Below are 25096 nucleotides of genomic sequence, written 5' to 3'. Positions count from 1 at the left end.
TCTGTAGGTCACGTTCAGGTCTAAAAGCATCAAATGAAGTAATCATATCTTTCCAAAGAAAATGACTCAGTTGCTTGTTTTCGGCCTTTGCCGGGCGAAGTACAGGTTTTGAAGATGGCAGACATGAAACAGGCACATTGAAGACACTGGGAGGGATTGCAGGTTGCGTAGAACCATCAGGCAATTTGATAGGAGGGTTAGCACCCAAGTGTTTCTCACAAGTAAAAAATCTGTCAGAATCATCAACAAAGTTCTTATGTATTGGTAGCACATCAAGCCACCTCTGTCTTTCATAATGGTCTTTTGGCAGTCGAAACACTCAGCACCTGTTATCCTTGTTATAATTACCATTGCAGTTCACAACACCACACTTATTCGGCATTTTGAATACACAAAATCAGCAAGAAAGAACCTACGAAGAACCAAACAAAATCAGCAAGAACATATATAAACAAACACTATCCACTTCTCTTCTAAATGCAGCCATGTGTAAAAGACGGAGCAACACAACCTTACACCTCCATTGCTCGTAGTACACTAGCTGGCCTCCGCTAGTGAAGCCAGGAATCTGGGTGTGCACGTCCTTTTTAATATATATATCAAGTAACGTAGATGTCGTAATACAAGAGTAAAATAAAACTTAAATCCACTCTTAGAGAAAGATAAGATGAGATACAGAGTAAACCGTATATTTCGGCCACTAGCTGTGGTCCTCTTCTGCAGTTACAATTATTGAGTACATAGACAAGAACTTATATACAGAGGAGGAAGATACAATAGGGAACTCAGTAAGCCTCAGGTCACATGCCCTGAGTGAGGTCATACATTTTGTCCTCTGGAGATGAAGTTATTAACTGCCATATTAGTGATGGCATCTGGTGACCATTGACCTTTAGAAGTGTTATAATTTGGGAATTGTTTTATTAATGAGGACTCAATGATTTTTCTTTTAAAACTACAATGTGATTTGTATACTGTAGCTGCATTCTTCCAATCAATTCTGTGATCTAAAAGACTAGAATAGAGGAATACATTCTAGCCAAGAATACGGCCAAGAAAACTCTGCTGTATTCCCCCATTCTAGTCTTTTAGATCACAGAATTGATTGGAAGAATGCAACTATAATTGCCATTCTAATTTAATTCTTTTCTTCTCTTATGGTTGTTTAAGAAGACACAAAACAATGTAGGAGTCACTGAATAGAAATGAAGTATCTGTCTTTGAGAATACCATTAAGAAGGAGTCATATCAGATGAAAACTATTGAGAGATCCCTTGATAATATAAATCATGAGTTACTATTACATTTCAGTCTACACACTAAAACAGTGAATCTTAAAAAAAAACAACCACACAAATGTATAGGTTGCACAGCTTCATTTGCACGCTCATCTGATCTGATTAAGCATAATAGGATTCACAATCAAGAAAGACAGCTGTAGAAGAGATCTGAAAAAGAACAGCTTTCCTCATAGAGTAATAAACAGTTGGAACAAGTTAGATGAGAAAGTGGTGTGTGCAAAAACAATACATGAATTTAAAAATAGTTTAGATAAAATGAGATATGAAGACGGGACACCACGAGCATAGCTCCCCTTCCCGTAAAATACAAGTAGGATCAACTAGGTAAATACAGGTGAGAATCCATTTATGTGACCATTTTGTGATGCTGCATTTTCTGTCACCAAGAGATAAGATCTCATACAGGTGAGAAACCATACTTGTGAGGCTGCCTTTGCCAGTTCAAATAGTCAAAAAAAAGTCTTATTAGAATGCATACAGGTGAGAAGATACCATATCATGGTAATGTCTGTGGGGCTTCTCAATCATCTACCTTATCCGGTCATATGAAGACTCAAACAGGAGAGAAATCACATCAGTGCTCTGTTGGCAGCGCTTCACTCACCAAAGTTACAAAATGGAAGAGACATATGAGAATTCACCTGGTTGAGAAAGCATATAAATGCAGCTTTTGTGATGCTTCATTTTCATACTCAAAGAGTTTGACGTTGACGGGGCACTTGAGAACTCCTACAGGTGAGAAGCCGCATTAACCCATTCAACTCCGATGACAAGATGTCTTGTCATTTGGTCAAATAAAACAAAAAATCATAATAAAACAACAAAATGTTTGATGATCAAACAGCACCAGAAAAATATGACGTTGTCAGTCCTCCTCCTCCTCGAGGAGGAGGAGGACTGACGACGTCATATTTTTCTGGTGCTGTTTGATCATCAAACATTTTGTTGTTTTATTATGATTTTTTGTTTTATTTGACCAAATGACAAGACATCTTGTCATCGGAGTTGAATGGGTTAATGTGATATTTGTGGGTCTGGATTCACTCTGCTATCTTCTCAAAATGGCCATATGAGAAGCTTTACAAATGTGAAATATGTAATAACAACAATGCTGCCTCATTTCATCAATCTTCTGCTCTGAATGGTCACATTATGACTCATGATACGGATGCAAAAGCCTCATAAATGCACTACTCATAAGGATTCATTTGCACGTGTCACCTCTGAAAAATCATATCAGAACACACACAGATATGGACCAAAAGGTCTCCTGTCAGCATGCTCCCTTTGTAATCCTTTGAAAAACCACATAGATACACCCTTTGTGATGCTGCATTCACTGCCACCTACCTCCATTGACGTCATATGAGGAGACATAGAATACAATACAAGTGTGCATTTTGTGATGCAACATTTGTTGACTCCTCAGGTGTGAGGAGTGAGTCAGTCACAAGAGGACAGTTCATTCTGATAAGAAACCTCATGAATATTCTCTTTGCAATGATATGAATGCTCATCCAAGGAATCTTAAGAGCTTTCTCATGCTAAAGTGGGTTCAGATTCTACATCAAATTGTACACAAGGAAAAAAGTAAATTCAGGTGAATATTATGATGAGCATGACATTTGTGTTACCAAGTCGAAAGACTATGATTCAGAAATTTCAATAAGAAATTTTATGCCTAATGAGAGTAAAGAAATTGTTGGCTTGTCATGTAGCTTTAGAAGTTCTCCAAAATCCCCAACATAGTGCAGCAGAGCAGCAGATTATCAAGGGAAAATAAAGGCAGAAATACAAGAAAGTTTATTTATCTGGATTGGAATATCACATGATCTTAATGATTCCCAGGCAGGGGAGGAAGTGATAGTGAGCATCAAAGTAGAACACTAGTGGAAATGAGGATGCAGCTATTTAGTCAGAGACTTGGGTTAGATTTGGAAGAGAAATTATATGGTACTTGATAAACCATGGCATATGGTATACACTGCAAGGAAATAAACATTATTGGTTTCACATGCAAGGAAACTATGCTTCAGAAATTTTGTCCATTAAAGGTTTGTTCAATTTGGGTATAGATGTAATGGATTCTGTAGCAGTAAAATGCAATTGTTAATCATATTGTGTAATTCTGAATATTTTCATAAAAGCAAACCAGTCCTGTTGTGTGATTTAACTTCAAAGACTGTATATCAAACTACTATAATAGGGTTAGATTTATTTCATGAAACCCATTTTTTATATGTGAGATTTAACTTCAAAGACTATATCAAATTACTATTAAAATACTTGGGTTAGAATTGTATCATGAGACTCGTTGCTTAATATGTTAAAAGAATTGTATAAAAAAGTTTCAGTTGATTTAAGAAAATCTTTGGTGCTGAGATAATTCCACAGCCAATTTAGAACTTGAACTCAAATGACATTTTGAAAAATATCTTTTGGATCAATTTATATGGAAAGTTAAAGGTTGGCTTTATTTTCATTCAAGTTCAAGCATATACAGTTGGGGATCAGATACTAAAAATTTTAATAGTACCATTTAGTACTGTAGATGGCTGACAACCCCAAGCATGTATACCAAACTTGGCCCTTGACAGGTTAACCAAAGAAAACCAGGTGGTTTTGAACAATGTAGTGTATCATAAAATAACTGCAGTTTCAAATAACATGTGATGAGTTCAGATAAAAAAGATCCAAGAACTTCATTTCTGTTCTCATTTTGTAAGATAATGGCTACATAAATCTGATAGTAGCTTGTATATTGAAAATACTGTTGGTACAAAGGGTTTTGTAAATTAAAGAAACTGATGCAGTGTGTTCCAAAAAGTTGTTGACCACACTTTTAATAGAATCCCTGAGACTCAGTAAAATGGCTTGAAATTTACATAATTGAAATAACTAAAAAAAAAAAAAGTTATTAAAACAGTTTAGCCCCACCTTTGCATTTATCAGTAATACCCTTTCCAAAGTTTCCTGTCTATGAATTCTCATGTAATGATTTCTGGGTCATCTTTACTCTTCCAACTCCATTCTGTTTCCTCTCTTCCATTTTCTCAGGTATAATAATGGGTGCCTGCATAAGGTGGTCTTTCAATTTGGACATGAGAGAGAATTATCTTCCAGTTTGAACTGTGCCTAAGATTTCTCTTATCAACTTCAACTGTATTTCCCTAAACTATTAAGTACAAGGAAAGCTGATAATTGGTAACTGCTCCCCTTTTCTTACTACTTTCAGCTGCTGACAGAAACAGTCCCTCACTAATGTAATGCAAACGCAGGTCCAGATTTTCTTCCCAAAACAATCTGTGAGGATCTGCGGATTATTGCCAGCTACTGTGGAACTATGGATTTCCAGCCAGTGAAACTAGAGACAATAATTAATATTCCATTTTCTTTATATTATATTCCCATTTTTCTGCCTCACATTATTAAGCCAGTCCTTTAATAGAATTGTCTCATGGCTAACCTTAATTCATGCTCAAATTGTAGAGACTTTTAAAGGTTTTCTCTTCTTTTGTCTCAGTTTTGATAGGACAGTGAGTCCTCCTTATACAGTAATTATTTATCTGGCAAATTCACAGTTACTGTATTTGGTAATTACTACCCTCAATTCTATTTACGGTAAGAAAAATTCACAGATACGGTACCCGCTAGATATTTTGAAGAGGAAAGAGCAGGGAGAAGGTACGTCTGCCATATCCTATTATTACATATCATAATGAGTTCAGTATATGGTAATTTCAATTTGTGGTAAGGGTAAGGTTTTCAGGAACGCATATTTACTGTATTACGAGGTCTTACTGTATTCAGTAATTCCTCCCAATCTGCTTGTTCAAAATATTCTCTCAAATTAGAAGTTTGTCCTCCCAAAATTGTATCTACCTTGTTTGTGATTCACCATGGGATCATGTGCTGGGACAACAAATGGGTGAAGGGTGGGATTATGTCTTACTTAGGCCATCCCCCTCTCACACATGGAGAGGTGACAACAAGCTACTGCTCCCCTTCCCCTTCCACTTTGAACTAGTGACATAGAAGCAGTCCTCCCACATTGATACAATACAGACAACATTTCTTCCCAGGGAGATCTGTGGGATGCCCTGAGGACTGTTTGCAATAATTGTGGGGCTGCAGGTTTTCCACTTAGTGAAACCTGAGGCAGCAGTTTTACTATCCCCCACATCAAGATACTCCTTTCCATGCCTATAACTGGTATGAGTGTCCCACAAAGGTATAATAATCCCCTTTTCTAGTAGTGATTTACCCTTCCTATTATGACGTATTGTTTGTGCGTGTTTGTTTATATGACTGTGTGTGTGTATATTTACATAAGTTTATGAAGAAGGTGAGGAGACAATGCCAAGAGGTATGGAGCTAACATCACCTTTGCTCTATATGCTTGGACTGTTGGGGCAGGTAACAGTCACTACTGGGAATCAAGAGTGCTAGATTCAAATCCACAACTAAATGGATATGAGATCAGCACATTTTCAATTATGCCACCAGCACACTAGTGTGATATATATCTACATAAAAAAATATGCATACAAAACACATTCACAATATGATCTCTAAACAACCTCTCCAATACAGACCATGAAACTCAGTATTCTATCAACACCCTCCAAAACATCAGTCCCATGGAAAAATCCTCTCAAGAGAAAAATAATACTAGCATGCTTGCATTCAGGATGCCATCTAGCATTATAGTGGCATCAACATACACTAGGCCTGGCCACAGAATCAAATTGTCCTTGATGCAACGATCACAGAAGACCCAGAGCATTTCATTCTACAATACCCCATACTAACAACCCCTAGACAACAACACAGTATCTATTCTTTGTGTGAATTATGGTCCTGCCCAGTGACTAATGCCAGTTATCTGGCAGCAGTGGGTCTCCTGCAAGAGACTTGGGGTAACTGACTGACTGAATCATGCATGTGTTGTCTAGATAAGGCATTATGGAAGCCCAACAGGATGCAAACATGTACATATGTACCTTTATTGATAATACTCATTTTTGTATCCAGTATGGACATTAAGAAAATGCTTTTCCAAGATGTCAAGAGCTGTAGTTCATAATTTAATATGACAACCCGTATCCTATGACATCTGCTGACTAAAGAAAATAAAATCTTATATCATTGTCATGTACATTTAAGTCAAGTGCAGCAAAAGCATTCATGACATTATTGCTTTTGGCTGTAAAGCCTCATTACAGCCTTAGTGTCAGAGTGAGAAGCTATCCTCTAATAATTTTGGATGTACTTAGAAATTGATTCATCATCCAGCTCTAATATCTTTAAATTACTATTGTAATAATTAACATTAATCATAATGAAATCCATAAAAAAGGACTATATTCATCAACAAACACATGTAAAAATGTTACTATGTCAAATATATATTCCTACTCGCTATCGGAAAGAAGGGATCAAAAACGTTTTCGATGTTTTTGCTCACACTCACGTGGTCGGAGAGAGATGCCACAAAAACATTGCCAGATGGCCTAACACAAATATTAATGATTTCTTCAAATTATCCCTTTTAAAAGGTAAGAGTTAAAGTCAGAACCAGTTCTACAAATTTAATTAAAGATCCCACGTCCGATATAGAGAAAGGAAATGAGACGTAAAAGGGGAATGCAAGTTACACGGATGCTGGCAATAATTCCCCTTGCCTTGTGTTGTTGCTACGTGTTTGGATAACCCTTTTCGGTTCTCATAACTATATACTTTGTTTATGAAAGGTAAAAATGTGCCAAAAGTTCTCATTTATATATATATTTTTTGTTAGGCATTAGAGTGTCCTGAAATGGCTGTTGTATAGGGGGTTAGCCTACACCTAACCTACCATTGCCTAACCTAAAATTATTTGTAAACCTTAAGTAGGGTAATTTAAAGATTTCTGAAGAGGTCTATCCTATGTTATATTACAGGAAGAGGCATATTAACCTCATGTTACCTCGCTTTAGTCTAGCAAGGATTTATTCTGCCTCACGAATCTTACAGATACCCTACTCCATTTTCACATTGATGTGGTATTTTTTTTCTGAATAAGTTGTAAATTTACAGGGAACCAGTCTGGGAAACCAGAACTAATCTCGGAACTGGTCTTGGAAACCAGTGAATCGGTCTGGAAGACCGAATGGGACGCAAGTTCTTAATTACCTCCCTCCCTCGGTTTGGGAAGCGTTTAGACTGAGGTGAGAGAAAAAAAGGCAGCAATGACCAGCGTGTTTCCTTTCAACCACGAATGGAAAGCTGGAGTAGGACCCACATACCCACAGGTCCCATGTTCTACCAGATGACTAACCTGCAGCCCAGTACCGTATTTTCCAGCGTATAGTGCGCGACTTTTTTCCGTTGGAAGGGCCTAAAAATGGGGGGTGCGCATTATCCGGTGGGGCGCATTATCTACGGCATACGATAAAAATTCTGCGGATGTGTGTGTAATTTTTTTCACAACAACGTGACAATGTTGGCCGTCACAAAGTCGGGACGGCACACTTCTCCGTGATGTTCCGTGAGAACAAGAAGAACAGCCATGGTGACATGAAAGAATACGCCAGCATGGGCTATATAGATATTTGATATAGGTAGGTATCTATCGAATCTTATTTTTCATGTTTAAATAGGCCTAAACACCATGAAACATGATCAATATTCATGATACCCATGTTCACAGCATCCTAGTTTGAATTTTTATGTTGGCTTTGTTGCTTCACTTTAGGTATGGTACAAATTCCGTTGCGGCCATTCATAAACTCGTGTCAAACACCTGACTACAACACCCTCTTTTGGGAGTTATATTAACTAAACGTCACCTTGGTGAGAGACTGTCCTATTTCACCACTGTCATTGCAGGTTCAAAGCTAAAACGAAACAGTCTGTAGTTTTCTTCAGTATTAAATAAAAAATGGTAAAGACGAATTATTTCCTCAAGATATAAAATGAAAATTTTCTGTAAAAATCCCAAAATTTTTCTGTATATTTTACTCTCAATAAACTTTTTTTAGATCATATTTCCTACAAACTATTTAAGCTACAAAGTAATAAGGGACCAATGCACAACATGAGTCATATACCGGTACATGTTGTTCCAACTTTTTCTTAGTTGTCCTGATTGATGCCTAAACTGGCACTTAATTTAGTGACAAATCAACAGATTTCCCAGCGGTGGCTCTAGCCAATGAAAAATACTTCTCCATGTAACCTCGTTCACATGATACTAAGTAATTAATCGCAGTTATTTCATTGATTTATTTTTTACCAACATTAATTATCGTAGTCTATGCAAATATTTGGGATCCGTAAAACAGTACTGGTACCAACATCATGAATGTTGGCCGTTTTAGCTCACCCGGAATATGCTAGATCAGGGCCGAGATTGACAGTTCTATTACCAACCTAGCCTATACTAAACACCCTCTTGCGAGAGTTTGTTAAACTAAACGTCACTTCAGTAAAGACACTTATGAACCGAAACATAGTTTGTTGCTGCATGGCGATAAAAACTTGTACACGGTGATAAAAACTTGTAAGATGAGTTATTCCCTCCGGATAGTAAATTACAATTTCTCTGTAAAAATCCAAAATTTTTCATGTACATTTTGTATTCAATAAACTTTTCATGGCTCAAATTTCCCACAAAACAATGGACCAATGCAAGCAGGAGTCGCATACATGCAGTTCACGAGCTTTAGCCACCAGTGACTTTTCCTGGCATGCGCGTTATACGTCGGTGCGTGCTATCTGTGTACTGAGGTAACAAAGTGCATGGGTGCGCATTATAACCCGATGTGCATTTTAAGCTGGAAAATACGGTACAACTCCTCATCCTTCAGTTTGTGTCATCGGAAGTCAAGGAGTAGCGGAAAAATGATCACTTCCTCCAGAAGATGGGTGGCAATCTGTAGCAACTGAATTGTTGATCTATATATTATTACACAATTTTTTCTTTCTTTTTTTTTCTGTCGCGGTTCGCTGTGACATTAGGACATAAACTATTTCAATTGACAGCTGGAAGATCTTGGTCACTGTAGTCCTTCAAAATGTTGATAGACCAAACTTCTATGCCATCTGCTCCATCCATTTCTATATTGCCACACATAGTGACATCCTCTGAATGGCCAAACTTGTTACATCTAGCAAGTGGCTTGCCATCCAGGTCCACATCATACTGGAAAAGGGGGAAAAAATAGTATGTATACCCAAATTTGGTTCAATCATGTTCATATGTGTAGGGATATATAAGATTAACAAGTGCAAACTCAATCCTATAACAAATAGAAAAAAAAATGACCAATGATATGGCCCTAATCCATTTACCGAAAAAAAAAGATATATAGTGGAAAGGCTGCTCTCTTTCACAGTTACTTTCATGGTCTTCATTCATACCATGCTGTCTTGTCTAAACCAAACTCCTGGGGAACCATGACTACTTTAGAACAGTACACATTCCAGGTAAATCTTTTAAACATTCAGGTAGTTATTTGCAAATCCACTGGGATTGTATCCCAATCTTTATTTCCTTTACATTATTGCCAAGTAGCTCAGATGAATTGTTTCCTACATACTTATCCCATTTCCAATCTAAGGAACCCTGCTTAGTTCAGTGACACCAGACTTCCTCCATTTCTAGCTGAACAAATATCAAGCAATAATTTTTTGATACTTGATTTCCTGGTAATCCCACTCTAATCTCAAAATCACTTAACTTCCCAACAGCACTTCTATGGCCCCATGATATTCTAATTTTACTTACACTTCTGTATCCTAACAGCATGATATACAATTACCTCAATCTTATACTGCTGAGTCTAGTCTCCATCCCTCCAGCTGGTAGAAGTGAATTCCTTCCATTTATCCCTACCTCTCTCTTGTATATCACCTGAACTCAAAGGTATTTGCAAAGGAGCAGGCAGCCCATACTCACACAGTCCTCTTGTTCTTTGACAGCCAAGGAATGGACAGTGTCCACTTGGAGACCACAGTCAATCAATCGGATGGAGGGAATGTCAACATCATCATAGGGATCGTTTTCCATCAAAAGGATTATGTCATCATCAAAGTACAATGTAATGGTGAAGAAGATATTCACGTTATTAGGAGACCTGTATAGTAAATTGCACATAGATTCCTCCCTGGAAAGTAAATAACCACAATTTAAGCTTTGTGATTGCAGACAGCAAAACTGAACTAGATACATAATATCCTCCTTTAAGGAACATGAGTCCTTTTAGTCTTGCTTGGCAAGTTTGAACAAAATTCTTTGAGTATCCTCCCTTGTAAGACAAAGGCCTAAGTCACAATGTTAGAAAGTCTTGGCTTTAATTTCACCCAACATGTCTCAACACAGATGAGCACCTACATGTGGTATTCATATAGGACAGATGTAGGAGAAAACATCCCTGTTGTCCATCTCTAACTCCCATCAACACCCTCATCTCCACCTATAAGTACCAATCCTAAGAATCTGGCATTCAGCCTCTATATCAACTTATACAATTTTTTTTTTTTTTTTTAACATGAAGAAAGCCAACATCCAACTGCTCCCCTTAACATGGAATCACAAATTTGTACAAAGTGGGTGGTGATCTAACATTTTCCTGAAGAACTCTTGGAGTGACCAAGGTTCACTACCAGTTACAGTGGAGCTGCAGGTTTTTTGGTCAATGAAACTTGAGGCAGAAATTTATTGAGATTCTGATCATAATTCACGTACAGAAAGCCTAAGAATCTAATCTTACCATGATACCCGAGACAGCTCTTTGTATCATATACTGCATCACATCATGCCAGATTCCTTTACTATCGCAGTTCATCTTCATTTACCTATGTCTGAAAGCCATCTTATGTAGATTAAAATCTTATATATTTAACCAAGACAAAAGGGACCAATGATTGGTACCAGCATGAAGTGATCCTGCAAGATAGATACAAAAGAAAATGATCTTGCTGCCCATCAACATCCTCACCATCTTAAGATGTAGCCCTAAGAGTCTGACAGTCAATGTCTGGACTACATCAACTAATCAGACACACAAAACCTGTAGTGCCACCTATAACAACCATGAGCTCTTTTCTTTTCTATTCTGGTTGAATTTAATTTATCTTTCTCTAAAATTTGCAAGCCCTTGTCACATAGACCCTTTCCAGCACCTTACCTGGTGGCTCGCAGCTTAACTTGGACTATGTAGGGGACGCTAAGTTCCCGAGGCAGCTCTACCAGCATACAATCCCGCAACCACTTGTCCAGCATATGTGGTAAGGAGCCAGAAAATCCAACAAGGAACTGGAGCTTCTGAGTTGCTGGCGAATCTTGTCCTACTACAGATCCAGTCTGTTCACTTGTTAGCCCTCTCCAGTTTGGTTGGGCCTCAAAAAGAGGACAAGTATTTGATTTGCTTTATAATTCAGAAACATGATGACTTAAATTTATAAAATCAAAAGTCCATCCATAACTGCTCCAGAGGGTACAGGTAAATAAATTGACAAATTTGAAGTGCCCATGTATGGTAGCTGTGAGTAATGTCTTTACCATGTTAAAGTTGACATAGTTGTTTTTATTTCATTAATCTATAGTTGGGGTGGAAAGGGAGTTGGGAGATAGGGTTGATGAAAGAGTACTTGGATGGTTTGGACACATGGAAAGAATGAGTGAAGAAAGATTAGTAAAAGAGATGTTGAAGGAGTGAACATGAGGGGGCAACCATGGATGAGATGGATGGATGGAGTAAAAGGGGCATTGGGAAAGAGGGGAATGTCTGTTGAGGAAGGATGGGAAAGGGCAGAAGATAGGAGTGAATGGAGTATGGTTATGTATGGATGACACTGTGATGCATGAGGAGGAGTGGGTGGGGGATGGGGGGTGAGGGAGTATGTGTGAAAAATAAATTGACACAGTCCAAAGAGATATCTCCCCGTCTTCTTTTCTGCATGAGGGGACGGAGAGGGGGTCGCCAATTTAATGAAGTGGCCTTGCTGTGAATGTGCTGAGTCTTGCAACACTGCTTCTGACCCAGGGAGGGCAGTGGGCAAGATGGATGCTGGGATGACCCATCATCCAGGGGGGGCCAAGATAAGAGGGAGGGAAGGGAATGGGTGGGAGTGGAGTATTTTGGGGATGGAATGGGTGGGAGTGGTTGTTATGCCTTTGTTTTTTGGCTACCTACCTTATAGAGAAAAAAGTCTTTGGTATATGTAATCTATTTTTATTCAGTTATCTATTCATTTTTAATATTTGCCTACCATAAATAGGCCCTTCTGAGTGTTATCTATATGTTAATTTGGGTCATGGGTTTTGGTGATTATATAGTGCATGTGGCAATTAGCCATGCTGTGGAGTGGCCTACCATTTTGGCAAGAATCTGAGTGTTTTGTTTTGTCACACATAATTTCTCAGTAGATTGTTTTTCATTCTGTTTTTAGTTTGTTAGGGGAGTAGGAACAAATGTTTGGCTTTGGTGGTAGCCCATGACCATAAAGGTATCTTTGCACTGCTACCACATCCCATAGTCCTGGCACATAGCACTGCATGCCATTTTGGTGGGCATGGAAGCACTGCATTTTCAGCTTCAGCTGGCAGACAGGTATAGGGGTGGTTGTGGTGGCTATGATTTATTCCCCTTTATAAGGGAGGTAACCAGCCAAGGCATGCACTTTTTTAATCTTGTGGTAGTTCTTTGAGAATGAAGGGTCATCCATTCCCTCTTCCACTGCCTGGGCCAGAAGCAATGCAGTAAGACATAGCACATTCACAGCTGGGACCAATACCCAAAGCTATTTTATCCCAATTTTTACATGGAAATCTTCTCTTTTCATCCCCTCATGTATGAATAGAGAAGATGTGGACAAATCCCTTCAGACTGCATAAATTTATTGTCCATTCACAATCATTCTCATACCTATCTTTTGCCTTCTTCCCTCCTCAACAGACTCCCTTTTTACCCAAGGCTGCCTTCACCCCATCCATACATCTCATTCTGTCTTCTCCTCAAGTTCACTTCTGCTTCTCACACTCTTTATGCCAGTCTTTCTTCACTCATTATTTCTGTGTGCCCAAACTACTCCAGTATTCACCTACCAGTTCCCTTTCCACCCCATCTATTCTCCTCACATTTTCATATTTCACCCTATCCATCCTTGTAACCCCCAACATACTTCCCAAACATTTCATCTCAAAAACATTTAATTTCCTCTTTCCTGTCTCCCTTGCATTCCAAGTCTCTAGCCCATACAATGTTGAAGGCACAATCACCCATTCATATGGTCTTCTCTTTCCATCCATCCCCAGATACCTAATTTTCATGACACTTTTTGCTCTTACCAGACATTTCCTTCCCTCACTCTAAATATCAGTTCCACCCTGGCTCTTCCATTTCCTGCTACATAGGACCCTAAGTACTTAAAAATATCTACCTCCTTCCCACCTCCTCCCCTTTCCCTTTAAGACTTACCTCCAACTCACTGCCATCCTCACCCCTTGTGCATCTGATATAATGGCAGGTATAACATACTATACCAACATGGTCGCAGATGATGCAAAAATCATGAGTGAAGTGAAAAATGGGAGGACTGTCAGTTATTGCAAAAAAGATCTAGACATTTTTGCATGGAGTCGAGAATTGAAAATTAATTTCAATACTAGAAAAAATGCAAAGCACTGGAAACAGGCAATAACAGCAAAAGATCATCTTTACGCTATTCCTTTGGAGGTGAACCCATTACAAAAGTAAGAGGAGAAAGACTTGGGAGTCTTTATGAAAGACAACCTGTCACTTGACAGACATACCAGCAGGGTTGTGGAAGAGACATACAGACTGCTGCTGCAGAAGACTAAAGTGGGTTTCTCACTATATGGATGAAAAGATGATGAAAAAACTCATAGTAACTCTGATGAGTCTAAGACTAGAATATGTGTTAATGGCATGGTCCCCATATAGTGTGAAGAGTATAAGATCAAGAAATTACAACAGAAAGCAACCAAACCAATTCCCAGCCTAGCAAATAAACCATATAAAGACTAAAAGCACTGGGTCTCTCAATTTTCAAAGCTAAAAAAAGAAAAAAAAATGTGATATGATTACAATATTCAAGTCACTAAAGGTGATGGACTATAGCGAAAAAAGAGATAATTTGAATGGGGATGGCAAAGCATTAAGAGGTCATGCATGCATCAATGGTATGATCCTCATAGAGAGTGAAGAATATAAGCAAGATTGAGAAAATACAAAGGGCAGCAACTAAACTATTTCCCAGCCTGGCAGATAAACCCTATGAAGAGATACTGAAAGCACTGGGTCTGCCAACTTTGAAAGATCAAAGAGAAAGAGTAAATATGATTACAGTATTCAGGTTGCTAAAGGGAATGTACTAACAGAAGAGATGTCTTCATTAGGGATAGGAGGGCTGAAGTCTTGAGAACAAATCAAGAAAGACTACATGTCTAAAGAATGTGAAAAAATACAATTTTCCATATGGACACATAAATACTTGGACCAGCTTAGGTGATATGGCCTAAGTGGGAACAATACATGAATTCAAATCTGAATATTGTAATTGGAAATTAAGGATATAGAACAAGTTGGAAGTGTACATGAATTTGAGGCTAGCTATGATCAATTACATGAAACAGGACCCAATCAGCATTGCTCCTTTTCTGTATGATATATATCTATATCTTAATTTTGAACTAAATGTGAATATGTATCAGGTATGACAATTGGAGAGTAAGAAACAAGATTTCATGTGCATGTGTGTATGCTTATCTAATTATAGTATACAGGAAAGGAGCAATGCTCATTGGGTTCTGTGTCCTACTCACCAATTTATCATACCTAGCCTCATATTCATGTACAGTTCCAACTTTGTGTATTTACCTAGTTGTATTATACGGGAAGAGAGCTATGCTCGTGGTGACCCATTTTTGTATCTCTCAGCATCCATTTTTTTCTTAAAATCTTGAATAGTGTTTGCACACACTGTTTCGTTGCCTAATTTATTCCAAGTATCTATCACTTTATGTGGGAAACTGTTCCTTTTCAGATCTCCTCTGTAACTAGCCTTTTCTAGTTTCTTTTCATGTCCTCTCATTTTACTATTGTCCCATATTAACAAGTCATTCTTATCTAAGACTTCCATTCCTTTCCTTATTCTATAGTCAGCAAGTCTCCTCTTTCCCTTCTTTGTTCCAAAGTTGGTAGTTCCAGTTTCGACGGTCTTTGCCCATATGTCAGTTCGGAAAGAGTTGGTGCTAGTTTTGTTGTTACTCTTTGTATTCTTTCTAATTTTTTTTATGTTCTCTTTGGTACTGGGTATCCATAGTGTTGCTGCATACTCAAGTTTTGGTCTTATTAGTGTAGTTAGAATTCTTTTTATCATTTCCTCATCCAAATAAGCAAATGCCACTTTAATTGACCTCAATAAATTGTCGGTTTCTCTGAATATTTTATTAATATGCCTACCTGGTGCCATGTCCCTGCTGATCATCACTCCAAGATCCTTCTCTGAGTTTACTTTTTTTCACCTCTTCTTCACCAACTTTGTAATCTTTCGATATTCTGTTTTCACTCTTTCCAAATTCCATTATACTACATTTCTTTATATTGAATTTTACTCCCCACTTTTGAGTCCAATTCCAGATCTTGTCCAAATCTTGTTGCAATGAGTTGCAGTCTTCCTCCGTTTTTACCTTCTTTAGTATCTTTGCGTCATCTGCAAAGAAATTCATATAACACTCTACACCTTCATCCATGTCATTAATGTATATGGCAAACATGATCGGGGCTAGTACTGATCCCTGCAAGACCCCGCTTATCACTTCTTCCCAGTTTGAGAATTTATCTCTAATTGCTACTCTCATTTTCCTCCCAATCAGGAAGTCTTTCATCCATTCCAATAATTTTCCTCTGATGCCACCTATTGACTCTATCTTCTTTAATAGTTTTTTATATGGTACCTTATCAAATGCCTTTTGTAGGTCCAGAAAGGCACAGTCTACCCACCCATCTCTCTCTTGTATTATGTCTATTACTCTTGAGTAGAAGCAGATCAAGTTTGTTGTACATGATCTTCCTTGTCTGAATCCAAATTGGTTTGGATTCAGTATAGTTTTTTCTTCCAAATGCTTAACCCATCTGTTTTTGACAAATTTTTCACCAATTTCTGCTACTGTGCTTGTCAGACTGATCTGTGGTTGGTTAGGTCTTCTTTGTTTCCTCCCTTATAGATTTGTACAATGTTTGCCTTTCTCCAGTTCTGTGGCACTTTTCCTTCTTTAAGTGAGAATTTAATTATATTGTATATCTTGTCTGTTAATTCTTCCATGCATTCTTTCAGTATCCAATTTGCAATTCCGTCTGGACCATGTGATTTTCTAACATCAAGGGGTTTAATGTGGTCGCTGATTTCCTTTTGTGTTACGATTATTTCTTTCATTGAGGGGGATAGCTCTCTATTTCCTCACAATTAGGTGAGTTTTCTATTGTAAATACTGATTTGAAATGATTGTTCATAATTTCAGCCATTTCTAGTTCTTCTGTATATTCATTTTTACCTTGGCACAGTTTTTCTAATTCTTGTTTGTTCTTCAGTTTTCCATTTACATACCTGTAAAATAGTTTGGGTTCTTTCTTGCATTTATCTATAATCTTTTTTTCATAGTTTCTCTTTTCATCTCTGCATATTTTTACATACTCATTTCTTAGTTTGATATACATTTGCCATTTGCTTGTTTTCTTGTATCTTTTCCATTTCTTCCAAGCTTTGTCTCTATTATCGCTTCACTACAACTTTTGTTGTACGAGCTTTTTATGTATGTTCTCTCCATTTTTATGTTTTGGTACATATCTATTCACTCCCTCATTATAAATTTCTTTTAGTATGTTCCATTTTTCTTCCATCCCTGTTCCTTCATTTAGGAATTTTTCCTAGTTTGCATTGCGAAAGAATATTTTGAATTTCTCAAAATTTGTTTTGTTGTACATTAGTCTTCCTATTCTATATTAATCATTTTTGCTTTGATCTTCTTTCAATTCCTATTCTATTAGTACATGGTCACTCTTTTCTATTGGAGTTTTGTAATCAATTTTATCGACAATCTCAGGCTCTGTCGCAAGTATTACCGATAAGTCTAATTTTGAGGGTTCGTCACTTCCTCTATGTCTAGTATTTTCTCTAATCCACTGGGTCATTGTGTATTCAATGGTCAAATCAAGTAGGACATTGCCCCAGAGTTCTTCCCCCCCCTTCACTGTAATTTCTTCCCAACATATTTCTTTTGAATTAAAGTCACCCATAATTACTGTATCTCCTCTGTCCTTCAGTATATTAGTTAATTCATATTTTGTATCTTCTAATAATTTGGAATGATCACTTTCTGTCCAGGATTGTGTTTTGGGGGGCACATACACCACTACAAATTTTCTACTCTTCATATGTTTGCTTTCAACTTGTATCATAATTGATTCTATATTATTTTTTCCTCCAGTTATTTTTGTTACATTTAAATCTTTATTGGTCAAAATTAAAACTCCTCCAACCTGTTTATCCTTTCTATTCTTTGTCCAGCAGTTGTATAAACCTTGTCCCACAGTATAGGGAGGTAGAGTATACTTTAATTTAGTTTCCACTATTCCCATTATGTCTGGTTTTTCTAAGGCCAAGTAATCATTTAATTCATTCATTCCTGTGTGTATTTACCTAATTGTAGTATAACGGACCCACCTATTCTCCAATTTTTCATCATACCTAGCCTCAAATTGTATAGCTCTGACTTAATCTATATCCTTGATTTCCAATTGCCATAGATTTGAACTCGCATATTGTTTGAGCTTGGGTTATATCACCAAAGCTATTCCAAGTATTATCTATGCACCTGTATGGAAAAAAAAAAAAACTGTTTCTTCACATCCTTTAGACATTTGGCTTTCTTACATTTGTTCCCATGAGACCTCTTAACCACTTCAGTACGGGACTTAAATCTCGCGGGCAGCAGACAATGCCAGCCGTATGACGTCACGTAATAATATTTGCATCATAAAATATAGTCGCCGCTTATATCGATCGTTCTCTCTTTCACCCGCAAATTTTGAAAACCACAGAGAATGGGATTCAGGGCGCATTTGGGAGAATGTAAAAACACGGGCGACTACAATAAATATAATCAAGACGCCGATATGGCAGCGTCGCGAATCCACTTGCTCCTCATGACGCCTACGTGTGCGGCACCGTATGGAAGGGGTTAAAGCCCTACCATCTTTATTCAGATCTCTTGTCAATGCAATCTATCCCCATTAGTGACCTGAGTATTGTAATCATATCCCCTTTCTCTTTAATCTTTCAAAGTTGGCAGACCCAAAGCTTTTAGTCTTTCTTTGTATGGTTTATTTGCCAGGTTGGGGGCCAGATTGGTTGTTGCCCTTTGTATTCTCTTGATCTTGTTTATATTTTTCACCCTGTGTGGGAACCATACTACTGATGCATATTCAGTCTTGGATGGATCAGGGTTTCGATGAGTTATTTTCATCATCTCTTCATTTATATAATGAAACACCACTTTAATCTTCTGCAGTTGTCTATAATCCCTCCCACAATCTTGCTGATATGTCTGTCAGTTGACAGTTTGTCTTTTATCAACACTCCCAAATCTTTCTCCTCTTTGGCTTTTGTAATGGGTTCACTTCCCAAAGGAATAGTTTAAGGATGGTCTTTTGCTACCATTGCCCATTTCCAGTACCTTGCAGTTTTTGGTTTCAAACTTTATTTCCTATTCTCAACTCCATGCAAGAATGTGAATGTGTGTGTGTGTGTGTGTGTGTGTGTGTGTGTGTGTGTGTGTGTATTTACCTAGTTGTATTTACCTAGTATTTTACGGGAAGGGGAGCTATGCTCGTGGGGTCCCGTCTTCATATCTCATTTTGTCTAAACTATTTTTAAATTCATGTATTTTTTTACACACACCACTTTCCCATCTAACTTGTTCCAACTGTTTATTACTCTGTGAGGAAAGCTGTTCTTTTTCAAGTCTCTTCTATAGCTGTCTTTTTTTATTTTCTTTCTGTGTCCTCTAGTATTTCTGTCATCCCATTTTATCAGATTCTCTCTGTCAGTAATTTCTATGCCTTTCATGATTCTGTAAATAGCTATCAAATCTCCTCTCTCTCTTCTTTGCTCTAGTGTCTGTAGTTCAAGTTTTTCTAGTCTCTCTTCATATGATAGTTTTGAGAGTGTTGGTGCCAGTTTTGTAATTGCTCTTTGTATTCTTTCAAGTTTTTTTATACATTTTTTTGTACTTGGTGACCATATCGTTGCTGCATATTCCAATCTTGGTCTTATCAGGGTGATTAGGATTTTCTTCACCATTTCTTCATCCAGGTATGTAAATGCAACTTTAATTGTTCTTATTAGATTATAAGTTTCTCCAAAAATCTTATTTATATGTTTCTCAGGTGACATATTATTCATAACAATGACTCCCAGGTCCTTCTCATTTTCTACTTTTTTTATTCCTTCTTCTCCCAATTTATATGCTCCTGTTATTCTGTTTTTGCTTTTTCCAAATTCCATTATACTACACTTTTTTGTATTGAACTCCATCTCCCATTTCCTACTCCATTCTTGTACTTTATTTAGATCTCTCTGTAGTGATTCACAATCTTCTTCAGTTTTCACTCTTTTCAGTAGTTTTGCATCATCTGCAAAGAAGCTCATATAGCTTTCAATTCCTTCATCCATATCATTAATATATATAGCAAACATTATTGGGGCCAGAACTGTTCCCTGCGGAACACCGCTTATTACTTCATCCCATTTTGAGTGCTGGTTTCTTATCACTACTCTCATTTTTCTTTCTTGCAAAAAGTCCTCCATCCAATTTAGTAGTTTGCCCTGTATTCCTCCTTCAGTTTCTAATTTCTTAAGCAACTTCTTATGTGGTACTTTGTCAAAAGCTTTCTTTAGATCTAAAAATGCACAGTCCGCCCATCCATCTCTTTCTTGTATTATATCTATTAGCCTTGAATAGAAACATATTAAATTGGTGACGCATGATCATCCTTGTCTGAATCCAAATTGCCTTGGATTTAACACTGTTTTTTTCTAAATATTTTACCCATCTACTTTTGATAATTCTTTCACAAATTTTTGCTATTGTACTTGTTAGAGAGACTGGTCTATAGTTGGTAGGTTCTTCTTTATTTCCTCCTTTATATATAGGTACTATATGTGTATTTACCTAGTTGTATTTACCTAGTTGTATTTTACGGGAAGGGGAGCTATGCTCGTGGGGTCCCGTCTTCATATCTCATTTTATCTAAACTATTTTTAAATTCATGTATTGTTTTTGCACACACCACTTTCTCATCTAACTTGTTCCAACTGTCTATTGCTCTGTGAGGAAAGCTGTTCTTTTTCAAATCTCTTCTATAGCTGTCTTTTTTTATTTTCTTTCCATGTCCTCTTGTATTTCTGTCATCCCATTTTATCAGATTCTCTCTATCAGTAATTTCTATGCCTTTCATGATTCTGTAAATAGCTATCAAATCTCCTCTCTCTCTTCTTTGCTCTAGTGTCTGTAGTTCAAGTTTTTCTAGTCTCTCTTCATATGATAGTTTTGAGAGTGTTGGTGCCAGTTTTGTAATTGCTCTTTGTATTCTTTCAAGTTTTTTTATACATTTTTTTGTACTTGGTGACCATATCGTTGCTGCATATTCCAATCTTGGTCTTATCAGGGTGATTAGGATTTTCTTCACCATTTCTTCATCCAGGTATGTAAATGCAACTTTGATTGTTCTTATTAGATTATAAGTCTCTCCGAAAATCTTATTCATATGTTTCTCAGGTGACATATTATTCATAACAATGACTCCCAGGTCCTTCTCATTTTCTACTTTTTTTATTCCTTCTTCTCCCAATTTATATGCTCCTGTTATTCTGTTTTTGCTTTTTCCAAATTCCATTATACTACACTTTTTTGTATTGAACTCCATCTCCCATTTCCTACTCCATTCTTGTACTTTATTTAGATCTCTCTGTAGTGATTCACAATCTTCTTCAGTTTTCACTCTTTTCAGTAGTTTTGCATCATCTGCAAAGAAGCTCATATAGCTTTCTATTCCTTCATCCATATCATTAATATATATAGCAAACATTATTGGGGCCAGAACTGTTCCCTGCGGAACACCGCTTATTACTTCATCCCATTTTGAGTGCTGGTTTCTTATCACTACTCTCATTTTTCTTTCTTGCAAAAAGTCCTCCATCCAATTTAGTAGTTTGCCCTGTATTCCTCCTTCAGTTTCTAATTTCTTAAGCAACTTCTTATGTGGTACTTTGTCAAAAGCTTTCTTTAGATCTAAAAATGCACAGTCCGCCCATCCATCTCTTTCCTGTATTATATCTATTAGCCTTGAATAGAAACATATTAAATTGGTGACGCATGATCGTCCTTGTCTGAATCCAAATTGCCTTGGATTTAACACTTTGTTTTTTTCTAAATATTTTACCCATCTACTTTTGATAATTCTTTCACAAATTTTTGCTATTGTACTTGTTATAGAGACTGGTCTATAGTTAGTAGGTTCTTCTTTATTTCCTCCTTTGTATATAGGTACTATGTTTGCTTTTTTCTAATCTTCTGGAACTTTTCCTTCTTTCAAGGAACTATTTAGTATGCTATGTATTTTGTCTGCCAGTTCATTCCTGCATTCTTTCAAAATCCAGTTTGCTATTTCATCTGGTCCATGCGATTTTCTGACATCAAGATTACTCAAGTGTGTTAATATTTCATTCTTTGTTACTTTTATTTCTTCCATAGGGGGGACTTTCTCTTTCCATTCGTTCTCTTCAGGTTGTATGTTCTCCCTTGTAAACACTGATTTAAAATGTTTGTTCATAATTTCCGCCATTTCCATTTCCTCAGTGTATTCAACTCCCTCCTGTCTTAATTTCTCCAAGTCTTGTTTGTTTTTCAGTTTATTGTTTACAAATCTGTAGAATAGTTTTGGTTGATCTTTACATTTTTCTATGATATCTTTTTCATATTTTCTCTTTTCTTCTCTGCACATTTGTACATATTCATTTCTATAGCAGGTATATATTTTCCATTTTTCAGGTCTTCTGTCTTTTTTTCCATCTGGTCCAGGCTTTGTCTCTTTTGTCTTTTAACTCCCTACAGCTTTTGTTGTACCAGCATTTTACATATTCTTTTTCTTGTTTTTGTCTTGGGACATACTTTTCCACTCCTTTTTTGTAAATTTTTGTCAAAATATTCCATTTCTCTTCTACTGTTGTTTCTTCTTTGTATATTTCTTCCCAGTTTTCTTGTTGAAAGAATTCTCTTATTTTATCAAAGTTTATTTTTTCATACATCATTCTTCCTTTTCTGTATTGTTCATTTCTTTTCATATATCTTTCTTCATTAAGTTCCACTTCAATCAATACGTGGTCACTTTTACTTATTGGTGTTTTATATTCAATTTTGTCCACTATTCTAGGTTCGGATGTAATTACTAGGTCTAGTTTCGATGGCTCTTCTTCATTTCTATACCTAGTGTTCTCCTGTATCCATTGTGTCATTGTATGGTCAGTAACCATCTCGAGTAGAGCGTTTCCCCATGAGCCGTCTCCACCTTTTCCTGTCATTTCTTCCCAGCAGATTTCTTTGCAATTAAAGTCGCCCATCATAACTATTCTTCCTCCATCTTCCATTATCTTGTTTAATGTTATCTTTGTGTCCTCTAACATACTTTTATGTTCACTCTCTTTCCATGAGGCTGTTTTTGGGGGCACATAATTTATCACAAATTTTCTGTTTTTCTTATCTCTGTCTTCTACTTCCATCATTATCATTTCTACTGTATTCTTTCCATATGTGACACCCTTCACGTTTATATCCTTCTTAGTCAGGAACATAACTCCACCCCCTTCCTTTTTCACTCTGTTTCTAATCCAATAATTATATGCATCATGTCCTACACTGTTGGGTGGTAGTGGACCTTTTAATTTTGTTTCTACAATTCCCATTATGTCTGGTTCTTTTTCTTTCAAATAATCATTCAGTTCATTCAATCCTGTTATTAATGCATCTATATTTGTGTAAGACACTCTTAGTTTTCTGTCACTTCCATTGTGTTCTCTGTTTCCCTTTTGTTTTTCTCTTGTATGTCGACTTTCTTCAGTTTCATATTCACTACTCTCCAATAGAATCTCTCTTTTTCTGACTCCGTTCTTATCTCGTTTTTTTCCTTTGCTTCAAGTCTTTTCTGTTTTTCTTCCTCTCTTTCCTCTTTATTCATTTCCCTTTTTATCCATACCTTTTTATATTGTTCACTTGTTGCTAGTTTCCCTGTTTTGGATAAGATATTCTCAGCCGTAGTTTGTGACCTGAATTTAATCTTGATTGGTCTGGTCTTGTCTGTACTATATTTCCCTAATCTGAATTTCTCTTCGATTTGTTTCATTATTTCTGGTTCATCTTCCTGAACTAATTCTAGTAAATTTCTTACTTTTTCATTTTCCTCTTTGATTCTTGTGGTTCTATCTGGGTTATGTTTCTCTTCCATTCCTAATATAATTATACATTTCTTTTTGTCTGCTAAGTCTCTTACTATATTCTCCTTCTGTCTCATCACTTTAATAACTGAGTTTTCAGTTTGTTCATTCATTTGCTGTCTGATTATGTCAGTGAATGCAACCTTGCTATTTTCATGATTTTTTTTCCAACCCTCCTTGTTCTCTATATTATTCTCCTTTAAGACTTTATTCTCATCTTTTACTTCTTTTAACTGTTGTTTTAATTCTTCAATTTCCTTAGTTAAGTTTTTGTTCGCCCTCTCTAGTTCTTCTAATATTTCAATTCTTCGTATCATACTGTCAACATTACCGAACCTACGCTCCAAGTCCTCGATCACCTTATCAACCTTCTCCTCTAGTCTTGTCAGTCGGGGGAGGTTTGTGTCCCCCCCACCCTCTTTAAATCCCTTGAAAATATTCTCATCACTTTCTACTGTATTGCTCCTATCTATACTTCTAATCTTTACATTCTTTTTAGACATTTCGTCGTCTTCCAGCTGGTCTTGCGGTCGCTTGTTTACTTTTCGGCGGTCTGTTTGGGCCAAGTCCTCTACTTCCTCATTTCCTTCCATTTCCCCAGCAATCCCTCCCCTTCTCCTCTTTCCTTACTTTCCCACTACCCCACGAGCAATTTCCCCCACCCTGTAAATACAAAAAGACACTTCTCTTTGCGTTGGGATCCACAATCTGCACTTTTCTTCAGAACGTCCTTCAAGCCGTCCGTTCGTTGAAAGTGTGTGTGTGTGTGTGTGTGTGTGTGTGTGTGTGTGTGTGTGTGTGTGTGTGTGTGTGTGTGTGTGTGTGTGTGTGTGTGAGAGAGAGAGGTTGAGTCAGGGAGATAACAAGTACTGGTGAAGCTAACCAGGACAAACCAGTCATTAGCAATATTTCATAAAGGTAACCAAGAGAGAAGAGTTCCTACAAGAGTCGTTGTTGTTGTGTAGCTCCCAAGATGGAGATGACAAACCTTCCCCCCACAGACCCCCTGAAAGGTCAAATTCCCATGTCTCAACCCCTACCCATATTCCCATTAGTATTGGGAAGTCTTTGGGACCCTACTAGAAACCTCTGCCATGTAACAAGTACTCAGAGTAGTCACATTAAATTTCCAGAATCAAGGGGTCAGGGGAGAGGGGGCTCTGAGTACTTGAGGGAGGAAATAAAGCCTTTTGATTCTACAGTCAAGTGCTGTAAACCCTTGGCAACACTGCCAATTA

The 25096-nt window shown here is 37.1% G+C and overlaps 1 protein-coding gene across 3 annotated transcripts in view; it reads right to left on the bottom strand.

The window, feature by feature from the left end:
- Positions 1 to 3052: 3052 nt before the first annotated feature.
- LOC143031371 (uncharacterized) overlaps positions 3053 to 25096 on the bottom strand; it is a 41902-nt gene continuing 19858 nt past the window's right edge. For 2 of the 3 annotated variants that reach the window (XM_076195098.1, XM_076195100.1), the window contains exons 5-7: positions 11474 to 11685; positions 10243 to 10450; positions 3053 to 9486 (exon numbers count right to left, since the gene is read on the bottom strand). In XM_076195098.1, the coding sequence (XP_076051213.1) occupies positions 9316 to 9486; positions 10243 to 10450; positions 11474 to 11685 (591 nt within the window). In that variant the 3' untranslated portion in view covers positions 3053 to 9315. The remainder of the gene's footprint in view (positions 9487 to 10242; positions 10451 to 11473; positions 11686 to 25096) is intronic. The other variant, XM_076195101.1, reaches the window with a different exon arrangement.

The sequence above is a fragment of the Oratosquilla oratoria genome, chromosome 12 (genome assembly GCF_046742065.1).
Source record: "Oratosquilla oratoria isolate Oo_2021 chromosome 12, ASM4674206v1, whole genome shotgun sequence".
NCBI lineage: Eukaryota > Metazoa > Arthropoda > Malacostraca > Stomatopoda > Squillidae > Oratosquilla > Oratosquilla oratoria.
Note: the sequence above shows the minus strand (reverse complement) of the source record. Positions and strands in the feature narration are given on the sequence as shown.